Source organism: Dreissena polymorpha, chromosome 3 (genome assembly GCF_020536995.1).
Source record: "Dreissena polymorpha isolate Duluth1 chromosome 3, UMN_Dpol_1.0, whole genome shotgun sequence".
Taxonomy (NCBI): domain Eukaryota; kingdom Metazoa; phylum Mollusca; class Bivalvia; order Myida; family Dreissenidae; genus Dreissena; species Dreissena polymorpha.
The window spans coordinates 32249552-32271365 of NC_068357.1; the positions used below are offsets into that span (position 1 = coordinate 32249552).

Genomic DNA, 21814 nt, shown 5'->3' on the forward strand with positions numbered 1-21814 from the left:
ACCAACTATCGTGCAGTTTGGGTAGTCCGTCCAATGGCTGTTGTTCTGACATCGTATGGCGGAATGGCCATACAACACAAATCCAGTTACACACGATACTGATATAACGGCATCGAGGTAGTGTGACGTCCCGTTAGTGAAGCCATTATTTGGTGTCGGATCATCACACTCTGCATGGGTATAAGAAGATCGTACAATGTTCGTTGTACATTTCGTTCAACTCAAATGCTATTTTAATAAATCAAGCTGTGGAAATTGACACATTCTTGAACTAAAACCTAAAGACATTAGCTTTGCAAAGTACCGACAAGCACCTTCTCACACATGAATACCGATTGTTATTCAAAACGTTATATTACCTATCAAAGAGCAAATAGGCGAACCAGACCAATGTCCATTCTGTTGACAAACTAACACCGCATCACCAACCAGATGTCGACCATAGTCACATTCCACGCCAACCACAGTTCCGATAGTCGATGTGGTGTCGTTGACCCTTCCATAGGGTGGTGCAGATGATCCACAATCTGTAACATGTCCATACAGGCATTCTCGTTTAATATATTCAATCATTATATAAGTAAAGCAGGTAGAAGAATCTGAAATAAATACAATTTCGAGACATTAAAATAAAAGTCTGCATTTTTATTTACTTCTAAGCTAAAAATAAAAAATCTGGCCATCCAGATATTTAACTAGGCAATCCAATTTTAGTTCATTGTTTGCCATTGGTTGTACATACCTTTTGCTACAAGCATGGTACTTGACAGCTTCAACATATTTAATACTTAATTATTTTATTGTGGAATATAACATACCAATCAGTTTGCAATCCGGAACGTGCGTGTAATTCCAAACGCCGTTAGCTTCACATTTCACCGCCCATGATCCGCGTGGACTAAACTCATATTTACACTTTACAACTGCTATCTGTCCGTAGGTGGTTGTGTTACCGATGTCAATCGTCATATTGGCGATGGTCAGGGCGTTACAGTCTTGAAAAAAATTTATTTCAGCTCAAGTAAAATTTCAGGATTGTTGATGCACATAATTTCTATTAGTCTACAGTGATTTTTCCATATGAGTATAAGTTCTTACCGACAATAGTACAGGTTGGATCATCAGTCCAATAACTGTTGTTCTGGCATGTTATGACGGCGTCGCCGGATAAAATATAACCGGTATCACACGACACAGAGACGACGTCATCGAGGTAATATGACGTCCCCATAATTTCGCCATTATCTGGCGTTGGATCTCCACAATCTGCAATTGAACATGGTATTTTGGTTATCTCACAATTTTTGTCACTTATACATTATAACTCGCATTATTTACTCAAATGCTGTGCGTTTGCATTTACTTTCTGTACTCTAAATAATACAAAATTAAATACAAACGGCTTTTCCTGTGGACATACAATCATATTACTAGTATTTATTTTAGTTTTCGTGTTTTATATCATCTGTGCACAGCATCTGTGCAAATCGCCGTTTTCCGTCTTGCGTCTTGCGTCCTGCATCTTAAGCCGTAAGCAGATAGTCGTACGTCGCCCGTCAACGCTCAGCAGATTTTAAGGGAACTTCACAGGAATGATCCATGGGGTACCCACTTTCAAAGCTTTTCAAATTGTTCCGATGTGCTGCATATTTAGGCTACTAGAGCTAAAATATTTCGTATCTAATATCGTTTTGGGGTCCTGTTCTGAATTTGTTAAAATCATGCCTTTCTAATAAAACTAACCGCCACCTCACAGGGCCCGCGTGATGTATAAAAAAATCTTACAGTAAGTAAGTTCAAACATTTAGAATTTCGTATGTTACATAGAAGGCCAGAGCACATTTTCTTCACATCATGCCCCTGGGGCAAAACTTGCTTCTCTCCAGTTAATTTGTGATTAATTTCCACTAATGTAGTAAATTACTTATACAACCTTCTTCCATAAAAACGCAACAGTGAGGTGTTAAATATTTGGTGTGTAACATAGTGCCGTGGTCCCCTAATTAGTTTGTTCGAATTGTGAAGCTTTGAAGAACACCGCCCCTAAGGACACATTTTGTTTAAAGACTTTTATACATTTTCTTCAATGAAACCGCATTTTGTATTTAATGTGTAACATTCTCTACCATTCCAAAACAGTTGCACAGAGCCAACCTTGTCATTTTCTATTGATCACATAATTTATATAAACTTATTGAGCAAGTAATTTTTAAAAGCTTTTTATTGGAAACCGCATTGGTCAGAGTCAATATGTATAACATCTTATAGTGGTCTTCAAGTTCAAATAAAGTTCAAATAATATTCATGAGGTAAAAACTCGCGACAACCAGGGATCACATATTGTTTATAGACTGATAATTACAACCTAAATAACCCCCACAAGTTCCAGAGCTTTGATATTTGATATGTAATATAAAGTAATGATTATGTACACATTGTATTTATATCATGTCCCTGCGATCACATATTTTACAAGATTTGTAAAAACCGATAACTTTAAAAAATGTTTAATAAAAAAAAAATGTTTCCATAATATTTGGTATGTGATATGAGATAGAAGTCTTCAAATATTGTTTAAGTAATGCCCCTATCCGTCCAAACAAGCTAACCTCCTGGATCAAAAAATAATCTAGGTATATAGACTTATATTGTGAAATAACTGTTTTATCTTCTTATCTAAAACAGCATGACCAAAAGTTGTAATATTTTGCATGTTACATCATAGTCAAATAATATCCATGGGTTTAAAATTTGCCCTGCCTTGAGTATGTAAAAAATGTGTTGTTTTCAATTAAATTGTATAATAACTTTATTAAATTTCTGAAAAACCAGGACAAGTAGCTGTAATGTTTGGGTGGTTATTTGTTTGTTTGTTGATCTGCCTATTTAAACAATTTTTCAGTCATATCGCGACTGTAAGTTTTCTCCAGAGAGAGCAGGTTTACCACTATTCCGAACTCACACGTCTGACGATAACCGAAAAACCTTCCTATTTTATTCAGTGTTATTACGCAAATTGCTGTAGAAAGTATTTCAGAATAAATGCCCACACGTTATATGGCCGGGTCGGGGATATGTTTTAGTACAGAGCCCTAATAACTGAGCTTTGCAGCCGGTCAAACAGCTTGGATATTTTGTATGGGACTTTAGAGTGCGGTTCTCTACAAAGATTTTTCAAACTTGCCTCGCCCCATGACACGATTGAACGATCTATGGCCATCTTGGTTCTCTTGTTTCAGGGGGAATCATAACATGTTAATATTCATTAACCCTCATTAACCCTCATTGTGCATAAGTATGGGAAACGTGTGATGTTCTGTAAATACTTAAATCGGGAATCTTACTTTGTTTGACCAAACAAGGCGTTACAGCAATTGTACAAATCTTTAAGTTATTGTTGATCGTCGTTTGTAACGTTGTAAATAGTACACGCAAATAGTACTTTTCTTTGAGATTCGGTAAGCCCTCAAATCGGTTTAAACAACGTATGCTTGGTAATCCAAATTGCAATAATTTCATGTTGATAGTTGGTTTTCTGTTTTAAAAATAGTGGATAAGAACTAGAATTTTCAATCTAACAGAGTATATGGGATTTCATGTTTTGCCCTATAACGTTATAACGTTAACAAAAGAGTATTAATACCTATGTGTTTATTAACAATTGAGTGTGTTGTAAATCTTGGTTAAGGTCTGGCATGACGTTAAACCGCCGTAAAATTAGGACTTTTGAAGGTTGACGATACCTTCCCTCAGGATGATGTTTCTGAGATTTGCGGAACGTGTGTTCTTACTCATAACTGTACATATATTGTAAATTCATATAAATCCATACATGGTTAACTATTTAAAAAATTTGAATTCACCTAAACTGTTTTCTATAGATTTTACCTATTAAACGACAGAATGGTGTGCTTGTCCAATTTCCGTCTTCTTTGCAAACTATTACCGAGTCACCGACAAGTATTCGACCACGTTCACATGCGACGCTTATTGAAGATCCCACATTTGTTGAAGTGTCGTTGACCATACCCCACTGTAGCGTTGGGTTATCGCATTTTGCTTTTAAATTTAAACATACATTCATTTTAATAAATTAAACATACATAAAAAGAGATTATTTGACAGCCAGTTAATTACAAATGTTAATATTATTCTGACAGTTATGTTATGCTATTAGATTATGTAATGACTTGAACACTTTCTCTTTCATTTTTCTAATTATTTATTTTTGGTAAAAGCGTGTCATAAATGTATTAGCTATATTACTTTAAATACATACACGGGTTCAATATTTCAACGTTCGATAGTTGTTATCTATGAATTTGTCATACCTGTACATGTAACGGCTACGTCCTCCCAATGTGAACAATCGTCGTAAGTTACATACCGGCAATCATTGATGTGAGAACTGTTGGCATCACATGCCATGTTATCGACATAAACAGGTCCCGTTCCCTCAATGGATGATGTGCGGAATCCTTTAGCAGGACTGAATAGAAATTGGAGAGAATATCATTTCAACCCCTTCAGGCGATGAATGTTAAAGACTGTATGTATATACGTTTAACTTCATTAACCTAGGATTGTGTTGTGATTGAGCGCTAATTTTTTTCAATACAATATTACAAGTGTTCACGTATTTAAACAACCAGACTCCTACTTAAAGCCTATCATTTTGCAAATAACGTTGGCGTCCTCCATTCCAAAGTTGTCATCGCATATTGTTCCCCACGTGTTGAACACTTTGATCTCAACTCTGCCGTCAAAGGTGCTATTTCCGTCAACAAGTCTTATTTCCTGAATGTCAAGCGGATAACCTGAAATGTATTTTTGTATTGAAATATATAAAGAAAATATTTAAAAATGGAAGGTTTATAGATGTGTATTTACTTAACTTTAAAAGGCAAGCACAGTTTGAAATCAAATGGTATGCAAAGATTATACGTGTTTTACATTCATAAACAGTGTTTTGTTATTGTGAACAGGATCATCTGTAAAATATAATAACAATATACAACAACGCTATATGACCTAAAAGAACACAAATAAATTCATGCATACACATTTTCACCAAACTGTGTTTACTATGTGCATATGTCTGACTGAATTTAATTACGTTTCAGTTGTTTTGTTCCAAAATTAAGAATACTTACGATATACAGCTAATTTAATAGTACACATTATGCTCTGTTCATGTCTTTAAATAATATATATGACGTTGCCATGATCTATTCCAATGTTAAGTTCAAATCCAACCGATTCAGTAGGACAATATTTAATACTGTGAAACCATTATTAATCGTCAGGCATTAATTTTCATAAATTTCGTCAGTCGACCGATCGGCGAATTTAAGATCCTAACGAACAATCATGCTCTATGTTTAAACAAAAACAAATACCAAATTGAACAATATTTTAAAACTATACCGTAGACATGAGGCATTAAATTCCAACATAATCCATGCACACATTCACTGCTGTTTCGTAATCAAGATTAATCCGGTTTTGACACAAAGGGATGTAGATTACACAAGGTACTTAACTGACACGTGACACTTCTTTAAAACGCGTGTGCATTACAGCTGTATCGAATGCGTTGACTTCGTTTATGTAGAATGGTAATGAATTAGCGCTAATTGTTTATAACTTTATTATCCATTAGGTGCATTGTGTTTTTCAGGGGTATTGCATACTAGCCATCACGCAGCGAATGCCGATGAAAGACAATAAACCAAATAAAAAGATGACGATGTGTGATCAACATGCGTATTTATCACAAATTAATAATGAATATTTTAATTGCTGTTTGTTGTTTGATTGTTTGCGTTTAACCACACTTATTACTATTTTATATGTATCAATTTATTTATTTTTAAATTATTGACATTATTGATTTATATACCGGTAGTTTACTTTTTTAGAACAAACACACACATAGAGTTTCTAATTTTAATGTTGATATCAGAAAAAAAGCATTTTATTTGAAAAAAAACACTTAACAAACTGGAACCTCTTTCGTATAACACAAACAGTTTTAAAACGGTATTGACAGCATTTTAATAAAAATCATACCAACTAGAACACATAACCAATTGGCAATTGGCTTCGTTGTTACAAACACTCGTTAACGGTTATTCGATCCCACTTGTCCGCTAATCATAACAATGAACGTGTTAATGGCATACATTAAGAGGGTCCATTACTGTCCCTTGATAACAAAAGACTAGTTAATTGGCATGTGACAAACAGGCCCCATATCCTGCAGTGATTCTCAAGTGTGTTCCCGCATTCGTACCACGATTTTTCGCAACTGCGATTGATCGCGAATATGTATTACACACAAATCGGATATTGACTGACGCATTTTTTTAAATTCAAAATCAGAAATCGGCGAATTTAAGTGCTGACGAAATCGTCATTTTTATAAAAATGGCGAAATTTTGTGCTGTCGAAAATAAATGGTTTCACAGTATTTATCAATTGCTTCAATTGTCAGGAATTAGAATCTTGAATCGATACATACTGTATTCCTGACATTCGTCAATAGTCGTCCAACCATTTGCAGTACATGTCATACGCAGGTAACCGATGTAGGTTTTTTTAAATTCGCAGTTAGCGAACAGACTCGTTCCGTTGTAATGGAAATAATTTACACTCCAACTTGCAAAAATGTCCGGTTTCCCACATTCTACAATGCAATAATTAGTTCGTCAACCTTTTTGGTACTTATACAATAAATACAGGGTTGTAAAAGGTATACTATAGACATTCCGAGTTTGTTTATGTTCTAGTTCATTTTATTAATACTACATATCAATCGACTGGAGACAGTGGATTTGATGAAATTTTAATGATTAAGTATTATACAATTATCTGAATGAAAATAAAAGTAACGATTATTTATGATATTATTAGTTTGAATTTCATGCAATCATCTACGAACTCGTATTACCTTTAACTGCACTTTTAAAATAATGCGAATGGTATGAAAATCGCCTCTGAGGCAATGACATTAGAAGACATTGGCTATTCGTAAATAAGCTGTAGGCTATAAAAGACAGTCTTTATTTTCAGCGCGATAGCACATGCTTATTAAGACTGAGCGTATGACTTAAAATGCTTTTGCTACGTTCCCACTATCGAGCGGTAATTTATCGTTGTACATTTCTGAGATTTGGTGCCTTAGACACGACGTGATGCGCTGTTTGTGTGTAATGATACGATGCTTTGCGCTCAATTGCAATTTGTTCCACGATTTGACAATTTCAGATGCTTCATTTTTACAAGGTTTAAGTTGAAGTTCAAAAACGGTTTCAAACAGTCTAATGAATATGTTCCAATTTAATCCGCGATTGGGTTTTGATTCAACACGATAGCAGCGAAAGTATTCCTCTAATAATTACGTTCTTTACGATGTGTTACGTTATCCTATTTATCAAGAATAAGTCGGCTCCGGCACGATAAGATACAAAATGGTTGCGATATATTTCACGATTTAATCAACGTTAATCCCGATAAACAATATACTGCAGTTAAACATCTTAACCGTGAATTTTGTAACAGTTTACAAAAAATCACGATAAACAAGATTGACTTCAAAATCTGATATTACCCAAAAGGATCTGATACGATCATAACTATAAGTCGAAGATTAATACAACGAGTTTAATTGAGGCGCAAATTGTGATAGTGGGAACGTTCTAGTTTCCGAACGTTTCTTAGATGCTGATATATACTTTAATGAAACTGTACACAAAAAACTTGTCCATTTAAACATTGGTTTAATATATATATATATGACATTAGCGGCTAGAATACATGAACTCTAGTTCAATGCCGTAATACTAAATACAATAAATATAATCAATATATCACTTGCCATTGCAAAGTAAAGACAGATCTCGCAGGTGGCTGCATTGTCCGTTTTGAACGTATAGACATTCGTCAAGGAAAGCTTCATTACCATTACAATGAAGTTGATCAATGTGTACAGGTCCAGAGCCATTGCCATATTTGGTACCAGGAATGTATACAGCTCTGTAACTGTAAAAGAAAACAAAACACAACATTTTACCATGATAATGCAATAATCAAATATATGTGGTGTTTCCTATTGTAGCTATATATCGATCAAACACATTCTAATTATGACTGGCACATCGCACGTATACGTTCTTTTCGAGCCCCCCCCCCCCCCATTAAATCATTGCGATAATGATAACGACGCATCGACTTTGATTTTGGCATGATAATATTTGGCCATAAGACTAGTGTAAACGTACGTACAAATGAGTTCGCTTGTAACAAATTTTGTCTTGGAACTCAATGAAGGCCGTTTCTTATATACCTAATGATAAATTTCTGCAGTGGAATAACAGCAAAATATTTTTTTTATTTTTTTTCACCGTTGAAAATAACAAATTTTCGGAACTTCTTTTTCTTTTTTTAGATTATCACATCAAGATTTACTTCACTTGTTTGACCCACTAAACAAGTACTTGCAGCACGGACATGTACTGTTCAGTAAATGTTGTTACACCAGCAGTATTTTATGCATAACTTTGTTTGCTTATTTTAGCAAGGTTATAAAAAGCTAAATCCTTTAAGCTTTGTTTACCCGTAAACCATCAATTACTGGACTTTTTCTTTCGGCGGAGGATGATGCAAACACTTATGACGTCATTTTGTGTATTGAAATGTATTGAGGCACGCCACGGGAGAAAAGGTAACTTTTCAGCGAAAGGGAAACAGCTGTTAATTATTTTCTTGAAAAAGGGGCATAAAAGAAACATGTCAGTGTAAAATCTTTGTTATTTTACTCGTGATCATAGAAAAATAATATTTTCACGAGTGGCGTTTTTTCTATGACCACTCGTGAAATAACAAATGATCTTACACTGACATGAACAAATATCCTCTATTTTTCCCGCTTATTTATTTAATTTAACTTGTATCATCTGTATAGTTTACGCTATAAAGTGATGTCATGTTGTCAGTCACGTTATTTATTATAAAGACGCTTTTTTGTTTTGATGAAGTGGCATAGATGCAGTACGTGGCATATATGTAAACACAGAAATCAAGGTTGTAAAGCACATTTTGCGAAATAAAATAAACTATTTTATAGATGTTCTGTAATGGCTTACCTAGAGTTAAAAGATTTACATATTATATCAGCATCGTTGTAGTCGATATAGCTGTCGCATAGTGTTCCATAAACGCCGTCCACGGCTATTTCCACTCGACCTACGTTAGGACCTGGTCCGTCAACAAGGCGAACATCTGTTATATTCAGTGGTTGGTCTGTAATCAGTATTTTTTATATTCCGTCAGAATGGTATAAGGTTACGAAAGATACAACATCAATAAAATGTGTTTGTCAATATTATAAAATTCTTGTATTAAGGAATGGCTAAGGACAACCAACCGTTATTTTCATACATAAATCGGATGCTACTAATAATCATAACAATAATATATGAATGCCAGTAACATATACCATGTACACAAATGATATCATTTACAGATTTGTCCATTTATACCAATGGTAGACCGAAACAATCTAATGTTACATTTTACTAAATAACTGAGACCATATTCAGTCCACTTGAAAGTAGTGCCTATATTTAGAGAGTTCATTTTCTTGTCTGGTATTAATGAAATTAAGCATTCGCATAGATTCCGTTCGTGTTAATGTTCTATTTCCTGGTGTCTCTGCAACATTTTGTTGCCTTTCATTGAAGAGTACGCTGACAGATGAACGTTTGGGTTTTGTTAATCGAAGTAAAGAGCTTTTGTCAAAATTTACTGCCAAAATCCTGTGTGCTGATTTTTTGCATTCAAGTGAATTGAATGCTATTTGATCAAAAATGGAATACATTTTTATTCCACTTTTCTAAGGATAACATACTTATCTTAAGTTTAATACTCGGAATGCACACTCTTAAAGAAAGTATAATCACGACAAATGCTTTACAATTTAGCAGTTTTATATTGCGACCAATTATACTTAGAATAATATAACAATAAATAATATGATAAAGGACCCCCCCCAACCCCCCCCCCCCCCAAAAAAAAAAAACTCCCAAAAAACAAAACAACAACAGACAAACAAACAAAACAAACAAAAAACAAACAAACAAACATAACAAAACACAAAAAACACAACATACAAACATAAATTAAGTTATTGATATCGTTTATTGGTCAAAAGGAAGTGCTATTGCAAATATGTACGCACGAAAACAAATGGTTGATTTAATTACTTAGTACTGAACAAAAATATTATACCAAACATATAACTTGTCTCATGTTCGACATTTAAACCCCTATATCTTACTGCGTCTGCAAACAACGTCTAGGCTTGGAGGCGACCATTGTCCGGTCCGGCATATGCTGACATTAGAACTGAATCCAGCATTACAATTTGGAGTCGCGATAGTCCCATTTGTGCTGTAGGTAACCGAACCACCCGATACTTTAAGGAAGGGACATTCTGCAAATAAATGTAGAGTGTGTTGTTTTTTTCGTGTTAGTTTCAGAGTAAACATGCCTATATGTCTAAAATATGAAATGTCGATCGATTATAAGTGCATTTCTATAAATAAATTAATGTTGATGTCGTATATACCACCAATTGAAACAGGACTGATGGAGCTCATTTCCTGCCAGACATACGTCTTTCTTGCTGTGTACCGGTGTACAAATAACCAATTGCAATTTTATGTGGGTATTTAATTCAAGTTCTATATGGAAAAATACGTTTTATGCAATTGTTTATTTTCTTAACTGAAACAGTCAGACTTTTTCCAAATTAATAAACATTTCTATGAGCCACATTATTTATCATGCGGCTTTGTTAGTAGCGATGATACTGTTGACACGTACATGTTCTATTTAAATGATACTGTTGCTTTTCTCTGCTTGTTTTCAGTCACTTTACTGATATATGCTTTTTGAAGGTTTGTAGTGAACATTACTTTAACCCGACTTTTATTTTTAAAAATCGTCATAAAAAGGCCATAATTTAGGCAACCATTTATTGACTTAAAATTGCGCGCGCGTGCGTGAGTACGTGCGTGCGCGCACGTGTGTGTGTTAAATTTCGTTATTTTTTTTCTAAATGCAATTAAACATAATTGAAAAATAAACTGAAATAAATATCGCTAAAAAACGTATTACATCAACATAACAGGTTATTTAAGACATGAATCAATGCCTGCTTTGCAAAAGAAAAATGAGTGTAATCTGTAGATTGGTTGATTTAAATATTAAAACAATATATACAACTGGAATTAACTGGATATGTATCTTTACTTTGCAATTGCAATAAAAAAATCTATTAATATTCTTCTAACAAACTGAACACGGTTTGTCCTGTTGTGCATCTGGCGAAAATTATTTATTATTCATCAAGATTTCATTGCATATATTATTTCAATTACAAAGAATTTCCTGTAAGTTTTTAGAGTCATGTGAGGACATATAATATTCGCTATTATGATAATTCAAAACTGGTTTACGTTTGCACCGCACTCATCGTATTGTGCGATTTTTACTTTTGCAGTAAAGCTAAGACCAAACTAAATGTCCTGTTTAAATGAATGCAGCTGGAAAATAGTCTGCAATTAGTTTTGCCAAAATTTGTTTTTTAAGGAACTTAAAACCTAAAATAATGTGTTAATTTTGACCAATAATCATGGTATATTTTGGTATTTAATTTAAAATTTATGTTAACACGCGCGGTTAACATGTTTTAGATATATTGTCTGCACAGACTAGAATTGATCCCACCTATGAGTCGGTAAACTGTGTTTACATGTATGTCCTGATCAAAATGTAACATTTACTCGAATTACTAAATAACTAGAAGATGGAATTCTATCACTTTGTTAATTATAAGCCACTGAGCAAATACATGTCAATTATAAAAAGGGACTTATTGACAAATTTTGAAATGTTTTGAACTGTGTGATAACATGTTTTAAATTGATAAATGCAAGCATCGGAACTAGATAGCCCCAAAATAAAACAAGAGTGAAATTAAAGCAACAACACAAAAATGAACTCTCCAAATTATTCAATCCTTTCGCCCTTGTAACGCTTTATAATTGTATCAATTTATAACGATGATAATTCGTAAACGCCATTATATTTTCAGTTCGACTTTATGTCATTAATGTTATTTCGCTGTTATTATGAAAAATATTGTGACCAGCCAGGTAGCCCAAGATTGTATATGGACCGAGCCGTAGTTTGCGGCTGCCGGGATGTTTACTATTCTTCCGTTGGGCCCGAAGTGGGTGTTTTTTATTTCTTACATTGTACTGAACTTTTGTATCGAGTTCATATACCAGTGTATGATTAACATATAAATTAACAACACTTTAAAACATTATTTCCAATGGGCTTCTTTGGTTTTTGCTGAAGAGACAGCAAGCAGAAAAGACAGTATTGAGATATAAGGAATCCGGGTGCGATACCCTAGTTCTTTGCGAATAGATCCCTTAGTTCTTTTACGTGCTCAGTGTATAGCACCGATACACGCGATAATTACCTGGGTTTCATACCAGTACATCTCTAGTTGGGTGGGAAACAAAATAAGCATTTCTTAAATGGCCAGTGCCCCGGCCAGGAATTGAACCGGTGACCTCTGGAATGGTAGAACAGTGTGTTACCACTCGACTAACGCACCACCCAAAAACACATAAATAAAACATAAAATTACTTAATCCGATTGTAACACTAGCAAGTGCCAACATCAAATCAAAATAAGCGCTACCGCTCAAAGCAACTCAGCTGTGTGTAACTCGGCGATTACGTTATTTGTCCATATTTAGCACGCGCTGTCTTTGTAAGCAAACAATGACAAATACTTCGGATTGTCTATTTCTCGTACGTTAGGGACCTAAACCGGTCATAAGTATACAATAAATACACATTTATGTGAGGTATTCCAAAGTTAACGGTCTTCTCTTTAATTGGAGATTTAATCATGCTAATATTTGAAAGACAGTTTTGCTAGGGTTAATTTTTTAATTGACTGTTAACTGTTAGGTTTATATAATTATGTTGGAAATGATTTAAGTGCTTTTCGAAAAGCAGACCGTACGAAAGGAACGCGTGTTCTATGAGTATACAAATCTGATCTGCCACAAACATTGCATGGAAAGAAAAAAACTACAGACAATCGCTTGATTTTTTAATTCATTAATTACACATAATTTCGAAAGAATAATTCGGAAGGATAAATTTGAGTGTTATGTTTTTTTTGGGATTGACGTTATTATCAATATTTTCTTTTATCATAATATTCTTTTATCATATTGTATGAATATTGTTTTATTATATTTTCAATCTGAATGTTTTTCTTAACATTTTACACTCGAGTGAGAATACCAATCGAATAAGTTTACTAGTATTTTATCCCCATATTGATATAAATGCCTTTATCGAGTGCGTTCTTGTGTTCATACCAGTACTATTTTTTTGCGAGTTCAACAAATAATTGAAACATATTGTATACATTGTGTATTATTTTTTACGAAACAGAAGCATTCAATGTATACAATTTTGTTTAACATGATTAAAATAGAAACATATACAAACCTGAGCAGACGAGTGACACAGTTTCATGTGGATAACAATTACTAGGAAGCGGTAAATAGGAACACTCGTCAATATGATTGGCCAGTAATGGACAACTTCTCATATCAATAAGAACAGCTCCATTTCCATACATTGAGCAACAGTTATGTTGAATATAACTACAACATAAAAATGACATGTATTTTATTATGTTATCCAAATTACAATTGTGAACCAAAAAGGTCGAGGCTCGTCTTAATGTGTGTTTATTTTGGTTTGCTCCGTAGTGTATGGCAACTATTTGCGAAAGCAACACTATTAAACTTACAATAAGAACGTGTGTGTTCCGCCTTTTAAATACTTATCCAGTGTGATTTTTTTTAAATTTTTAATTGTGAATAGGAGGAATATGAGGATACGATATTTTATTAAATAACAAGAGCTGTGTTTGTAAAACACAATACCTTCGACTGCGCTTTGAGGCCATATATTTGGCCTTTGACCTTGAAAGATGACCTTGACCTTGAACCACTCAAAATGTGCAGCTCTATGAGATACACATGCATGCCAAATATCAAGTTGCTATCTTCAATATTGCAGAAGTTATGGCCAAGGTTAAAGTTTTGGGACAGACAGACAGACAGACAGACAGACAGCAGACAAACTGAAGGACAGACAGACAGACAGACAGACAGACAGACAGACAGACAGACAGACAGACAGACAGACAAACAGACAGACAGACAGACAGACAGACATACAGACAGACAGACAAACAGACAGGCAGGCAGACAGACAGACAGACAGACAGACAGACAGACAGACAGACAGACAGACAGACAGACAGACAGACAGACAGACAGACAGACAGACAGACAGACAGACAGAGAGAAAGACAGATAGACATACAGACAGGCAAAAAACAATATACCCCCGATCATTCGATCCGGGGGCATAAAAAGATATGTTTAATCATCGCACAATAAAGGTCGAAGTAATATTTTTCAATAAAAGGTTTCCATAAAAGAAAACTACCTGATTGACGAACATGTTTTAAATGAATCAAAATGATCCGATGGTATTTAGCAAACCATTTCTTAAAGGAATATGCATGCGAAATTATGTTCAGATAAGGTCAGCGGTTTCAGATAAGATAGTTTAGGTTATATACAATTGAACAAGGTAAACCGTATTACTAACGGTTGCAAGGTTGCAATTAGGTTAACGAAGAAATGTACATGTACGTTTAAAATTATTTCGATAAACCGGCAGCATTCTCAAAGAAGATTTTCAATTTATATTATACATAAGGGAAAATGCCATGTCCCCCTTGATACCATATTTAAATTGTATAAAATAATGGAAGTCATTTGGTAATAGGTCACCCATGAAAAAATACTGTAAAATAAATTCTATTTGCCGAAGCTTTGAATGCAACCGTTGTTTTCATAGTGTTAAAGGGGTCTTTTCACAGATTTTGACATGTATTGAATGTTGTCATTAAATGCTTTACATTGATAAATGTAAACATTGGATCTAAAAAGATCCAGTAAAAAATCAAGAATAAAATTGAAAAAAGTAAAAAACGTAGCCCTCAACAGGGATCGAACCACTGACCCTTGGAGTAAAATTCTACCATTTAGACCACTCGGCCATCCGTGCTCATACATTGAAGGATGTTTTTTTTATACTTTATATAAGCAATCCTCGTAGTTTCACAAAATATAACGACAACAAAAGAATTCTCCAAATTATTTAATCGTTTCGAGTTGCAACGCTATATATTTTTCATGTTTTTAAATCGTCAAAAGCTGCATATAAAGGCTGTCTTAGAGCATGGTAAATGTTCGATATTACTGTTTCCTCACGAATATCATAAATAAAACGAAAATTTGCGAATCTGAAACAAGTTTTTTAATTTTGTCAATTTACCAAAACGTGAAAATGCCCCTTTATGTTTGATTATGCTAGAAGTACAACTAAGGTACATGTTTACGACGTTTGATTGAAATCCACTAAAAGAAAATAGCCACTCGACATTTAACGAACGCCGGATCGTGTTAAGACGTAAACATTTTCTCCTCAGATGAACTATATGAAATATTCCGTTTCTATCTGAGCTATTGGGTGTTTACTTTAGCGGAATAGTAGGCTCTACTAGTATTGGTATGCGAAATGACGAATGCTTTAATAAACCAATGCAATACTTACGTCAAATTCATCATTCGACAGAACATCTCGCCAAAACTCGAATTAAAGGAATCATCACACACTGAACCCCATCGGCCGTTGGCAAAAAGTTCCAATCGTCCATTAAATGAACTAGATCCATAAGCCAAACGTATCTTGGTAATATCAAAAGTAGAAACTGGAAAAAGACATGTTTGTACAGAAAATATTTGTCTTGGGAATCCTTTTTTCGCAAATCAAATCAAGGCGCTAAAACAAAACAGATATAACCCATAACGGCGACGAATCATACCAGACCAATTTTGAATTTTATGGAGTCCCACAATTCTGAAATAATAGTTTTCCACGGAAATACTCAGACGTTAATTCAGTTTTTTTCAGCAATGAAAACGTCAATTTTAGCGTATTATCTTTATAACATCTATGCGTATTCGTATATACTAAACACCCTGCACTATATGTTCCTTATCGCATTTGTGTCAAGTTGAGGCGACGACATGTTTTTAAATCATAATTGTATGTATTCATTGTGTGTGTTTTCAATAGAAAGTTTCCGTTGCATAATTGATTGCCATATAGGTTTTAATTTTTTTTGTAAAATCAACATTCAAACTTTGGTTATAGAGTCAGGTACAGTGCATTGAAATTATCAAACACTCCAACCAAAATGAATCAATCTCACAATTAAACGTATTTCGCGCACATTTAGTTCTAAAAACGTCCTAGGGCAGATACTAAGTGTCATAAAAGTTATGAAAACACAAAGATTAAGTGTAGTTTCGGGGCGGAGCGAGTGTGTCAGTCTGCTTTAGTTGATGTGGGGAAGCACTTCTACGAATAAGCCCCCAAAGAGATCAAAGAATATACCATGTATTTCAATTTCATTGATTTAAGAAAGTCGCAGTGGAGCCGACGATGTGCATTAAAACTGCAGATTTATTAAATCCGAGACTGTTAAAAGGTACCACCATAGTCAACGGAAGTATATAAAATCATCATATAAGAGATAATATTTTCCTGTCAGTTGACAATATTTCTTTTTACGGGTAGGGGGTTATGGAGAGAATTCAACAAAACACGGCCAAAAGACATGTGATACAATCCAACAAATTATCAATATGAATCAGATAAATAAACGCTTGCACACAGTATTTTAATATTGTGTTGATTTTTTTATCACAAGTATGAATTGTCATAATGAATCAATTGTTTTCGTTAAAAATCCAGTACCATGTTATCATACTTAATATGGTGCCTGTTATCCGGTTCCCGCGAAATACATTTCAAACGCAAATGCTTGACGTATCCGCAGTTGCTTTTACTTTCCAACAAATGCATTATAAATAAATATAAATATCATTACCGTATTTGAACCCGTAGAAATATTCTTATCCTCGTTCATGACTATACGATATATGTAAACCATTAGTTTTCCTATGTTCTTATACTATATTTTACTTTCGTATTAAAATTTGACAAATATAATAAGCTTAAATACCATAAAATTCAGGGTTGAAATGTTTGGCATTCTGTCGTGTTTTTCGCAATCTTGGCCTGGACTACTGGGATCTTCAGGCATTTTTTTTAAAGTTTATTTTAGAGTCTTGTATAATCCGTAAGCCGGGAACGCACTTTCGTTACCGATATTATCCATTTGAATTATGCACGTATTAATACAAAAGAAAAATGAAAAATTATTTGAATATCTGATAAGCACCTTAAAAAATGTGTCACTATTTTACTCTCACACGTGATACTTTTAGCTCCTACTGTTATTGTTTGTAACGGAGCGGAAATTTTAAAAATATTTTTGCAAAGGGCCACCTTATTAAAATCTGTGTGAAATTATTTCATTAAACTAAAATGACTTTAAGACGTATCTCAAATTTTAGCAATTGCGGCAATCTAAGCATCAACGCATATTTTTATTTTAACTCAAACGCCAATGTTTGCCAGGGAGCGGAGCTTTGAATAATGTTGGCATTTGATCACTAAATTAACAGCTGTGTGAATTTCATTACAAATCTAACCATATGGTTAGGAGAAAACTTTTATGATATGTAGGCCATAAAGAGGAGTGAAAATTAACAATAGGCACATCTTCAGATGAAGACTCCACATTGAGCATTCGTAAAAAAATTAATAAGGATAGGCCAAGAATTTTAGACAATTTGAAGAGAATACAAACTTTTAACAACATTTGAACAACATTGTTAAGCTCAAACGCCGGGTTTTGCTAATATATAAGCTGAAATGTTTCTTTAAAAATTCCGACTCAATATCAAAAGATTTATGTAACTTGATGAAGTTTAACCTAATAGAAAATTGAATTTACCAAATTACATTTAGATATATGCTTGAAGTAAAAGACTTGGACGACACTTTTTAATTCGTACCTGTACATTGAATACCCACATCGTCAGAGTGATTGCATTTGTGTGAAGACTGATACATACACTCACTCACATCCTTTTCAGACCCTGTGCAGATCAAGTTGGCAATAAGTACTTTTCCCGATCCTCTTCCGTAACCGGCATTTGTTGCGAAAGAAACGTAACTGAAAATAATATTCATAAAGCATAATATTGTCTTTCTTTCGTAATTTATTGAAGCCGATGCATGGGTTCACATGGTGTTTTTAACAAATGGTCAACAACTAAAATTGCACTTACATCACCGGATAGTTGGCTTAAAGAACAAATAAAATGCTGATTTCTGCTCATGTATGTCTATGATCAGTTGTACTCACCTGTCTTGCTTTACCACTAAGATATAGGACAATACATTCTATGCTGTATTAACTAATAACCGCATGAGAAAAACAAAAAGACGAACCTATTAAAATATTAAGGTTTGTCAGACAATCACGTCTGAACAAAATAAATTACTGCAAAAGGAGCTTGTTATTGATTTTTCTTACAATTGCGGTATTAGTTTGGACCTAATAAACTGTTTTTCTATATTGTCTACTTCTCGGAGAGAGAAATTGATATGATCAAAGTTAACCAACTCTCACTTTATGATCAAACTAACTGGGAGAAACCTTGAAAAGAGGCGAATGTGCAAAACAGTACTAGGAACTGGAAACTTGAGATGGAATAAAGCAACCATTTCTGAAAAACTCTGCAATTTTCCGTGGGGATAAAACAAGACGATTTTAGAACGATTTCTATGAGAAACACACGGGGTCATAATAACTGAGTTGCCGAGACAGAAAAAAAAGATATGTCTTGTAGCTGAAACATTAACCAATTGACCTTTCGTCTTGAAATCCATTTTTAACTTAGAGTGACCATTTTTAACGAAGGACTCAAGATCCCTCGAATCAAAGGGTCAACATACTTTACAATCGGCATATCTTGGCTGACGAATAAGATTATGAAACGGAGGATGGGGAATTTCTAAACATTTGATATATTATCCAAAAATACAAATACAAATAGTACAATTTGCGATTTAACACCACTCAACTACAACTAGACCGTGAATAATGTTGGCTTTTAATGAGATATCATCAACGAAGTGGGCAGAATTGCTAATACTATGTTATAGAAACAAGTAAATAAGGTTCATGGTTATTTTATTTCGTTTGAATCGTTATAATAGCGAAAAACTTAAGAGATAACAAAATATACTATCAAGTATATTTTAAATTGATTCTCGCATATTGCGTTAAACGTTTGATCAGGAGGAGGTTCTACTCCGATGAAGTATATTTATTTACTTTTCTTTTGATTGATAGCATAGGACGTTGGCGTATTTCAAAATATGCAAAATATTAGCATTAAATTCTAAATTTAAAATACTTTAAATGCATTATTTAAGCACAAAAACGCAAAGATACATTTCAATTGTGTTTCAAAATCACCTAGCATTCATCATTCCGCATAGAACAGTTGCCTCTTCCACGCCAAACATGTTGTCACAGATGGTTCCCCATGCGTCGTTGACTTTCAGTTCGACCGTTCCCCGATATGGATATAGCTCCTGGTTAACTAGGCGTATGTCTTGGATAATCACTGGTCTGCCTGTTTAATTATTTGTATCTGTATAATTATTGTCTCAAATGCTTTTTGTTATTAATGGACGGTCGTATATCATAAACAATTACCGGGTTAAAAGAAGTGTATTACCATATTACCCGATGGTGTGGCTGCAAAGTGCGTACTTATTCGGATTTTTAATATTTTTTTTAAATATTTGATTAAATTTATGTTTTATAAAGTAAATAAGCTTAAGTTCAAAAAACTCTTAACCATTAAAAACAAATCTTTAAATTGATCTTTGTACCGATCTGGCCTGTTTGTTTTAGAAGATTTTTTGTCTCCATATAAGTGTATATAAATCAGACGACCCTTGTGCAAGGCCATTTTGTACCCCATGAATATTATTTGAACACTCTTTGTAGAAGACCACAAACGGATGTTTAACGCGGTTTCTGATAATAATTATAATAGTTATTTACTTAAAATGTCTTTATAAACCACGTGACCATTTAAGTGTTTCCAATTTTCACCCTAAGGGTATGATGTGAACAAACGTTATACATTACCTCTATCTGATGTATCCTAATATATATCAAAACTTTAGCACTTGTGGTTTCAGATATGTTATTTATTTTAAGTTATTTGGTATAATTCCTTTATAAGTCGAAATACAAAATCAGGTTATCCCTGGGGCGAGGCAAGTTTTGACCCCAGTGGCAAGATCTGAACAAACTTTCTTGATGACCCCTACACCGGTTGATTACTCCTGAACCTTGCGATTTCAGAAAAGATTTTTTATTTATTATTTTTTTATTTATTATTATTTACTAAATGTTTGTTAAACGAAATGTGACAACTTGAGGGGAGAGGGGCAGTTTTAAACACGGAGCATGGCTTGAATACTCTTTGTAGAGGATCAAAATACGAGGTGCTTACCCTTGTCCATGCGGTTACGGATAAGAAGATGTTTACATTTACCTACTATACAAGTCTATATAAATCATGTTACCTCTGGGATATTTCTAGTTTTGACCACAGAAACATGACCTGAAATAAACCTTGCACATGCCCACTAAACGATGTAACACACCAAATATTTAACCTCTTAACCTTGCGGTTTCACAACATTTTTTTAATAAGTTAGAGTTATTTATTACATAATTCTTTATAAATCTGCTGACCCCTTTGGCGTGGCCATATTTAACCACTTTCACACGGTTTTAATAGACTTTGAACAGTACCACTAGACAATTTTACACACCAAATATTTAACTTCTTAGACTTGCGGTTTCATAGGAGATTTTTTTTTAAATTCCATTATTTAATCTGTTTTACGCACTTGGGACATACATATGGAGCGAACCAATACCATTTAAATAACGTTAAAAGCAGGTGACTAAAGGATCATCTCAGTGAAATTTCGTAAAAATCCGCTGAGCTGATAAAATAAGATGGTGTTTGAAATAAATTATGACGACAACAGACTGACGACGAATTTAGGAGAGCCACCACCACCAATAGCACAACATGAGCACTTTATGCTCAGGTGAGCTAAAAATTTACTAACATTCTTCGGTGTTACTCCAAGATCCATTGTTTTCACATATGTATTGAACATGCGACAGGCTTTCATTATGACATCGAGCTGTTAAAGTGTTGGTTGTGTCATTGTATAGCTCCACAGATCCGTAAGGTACGTTCACTCGACCACAGTCTGAAATGTAATTACAAACAATTATTAAATTGAGCTTGATTATATTTACTTATTTTGTAATGGGTATTCTATACACATCTCATTCCCGCTGACCATATTTAAAGAATCAAAATTCTTATATACCTAATGATAAAAGATGACATTTCTGCAGTGAACAAAACAGCAGTGAAGATAAACAAATTGTCATTTTCACCGGTGAAAATAACAAATTCTCGGAACCACTTTTTTGATTTTTAGATTATCATAAATAATTATATATATTTTTTCTATGATGACGAGTGAATTAAAATTGACATTCCACCGAATCCAACACATTTTCTTTTCATTTTATGCTTTT

General features: G+C 33.9%; 2 protein-coding genes across 2 annotated transcripts in view; both read right to left on the reverse strand.

Annotated features, from left to right (window-relative positions):
• LOC127872135 (uncharacterized) overlaps nucleotides 1-4444 on the reverse strand; it is a 32407-nt gene extending 27963 nt beyond the window's left edge. Inside the window, exons 1-6 of the mRNA XM_052415461.1 lie at nucleotides 4332-4444; nucleotides 3889-4059; nucleotides 1099-1266; nucleotides 819-995; nucleotides 360-527; nucleotides 3-170 (exon numbers count right to left, since the gene is read on the reverse strand). Coding sequence (XP_052271421.1) covers nucleotides 3-170; nucleotides 360-527; nucleotides 819-995; nucleotides 1099-1266; nucleotides 3889-4059; nucleotides 4332-4428 — 949 coding nt within the window. The 5' untranslated portion in view covers nucleotides 4429-4444. The remainder of the gene's footprint in view (nucleotides 1-2; nucleotides 171-359; nucleotides 528-818; nucleotides 996-1098; nucleotides 1267-3888; nucleotides 4060-4331) is intronic.
• A 7950-nt stretch (nucleotides 4445-12394) lies between these two features.
• Nucleotides 12395-21415, reverse strand: LOC127872136 (putative DMBT1-like protein). Its single transcript, XM_052415462.1, has 6 exons — nucleotides 21331-21415; nucleotides 19646-19805; nucleotides 18174-18334; nucleotides 15799-15955; nucleotides 13609-13766; nucleotides 12395-12423 (listed from the first exon to the last, which is right to left on the reverse strand). The coding sequence occupies exons 2-6, from the start codon at nucleotides 19693-19695 to the stop codon at nucleotides 12395-12397; spliced, it is 555 nt and encodes a 184-aa protein (XP_052271422.1). The 5' UTR covers nucleotides 19696-19805; nucleotides 21331-21415.
• Nucleotides 21416-21814: the final 399 nt, after the last annotated feature.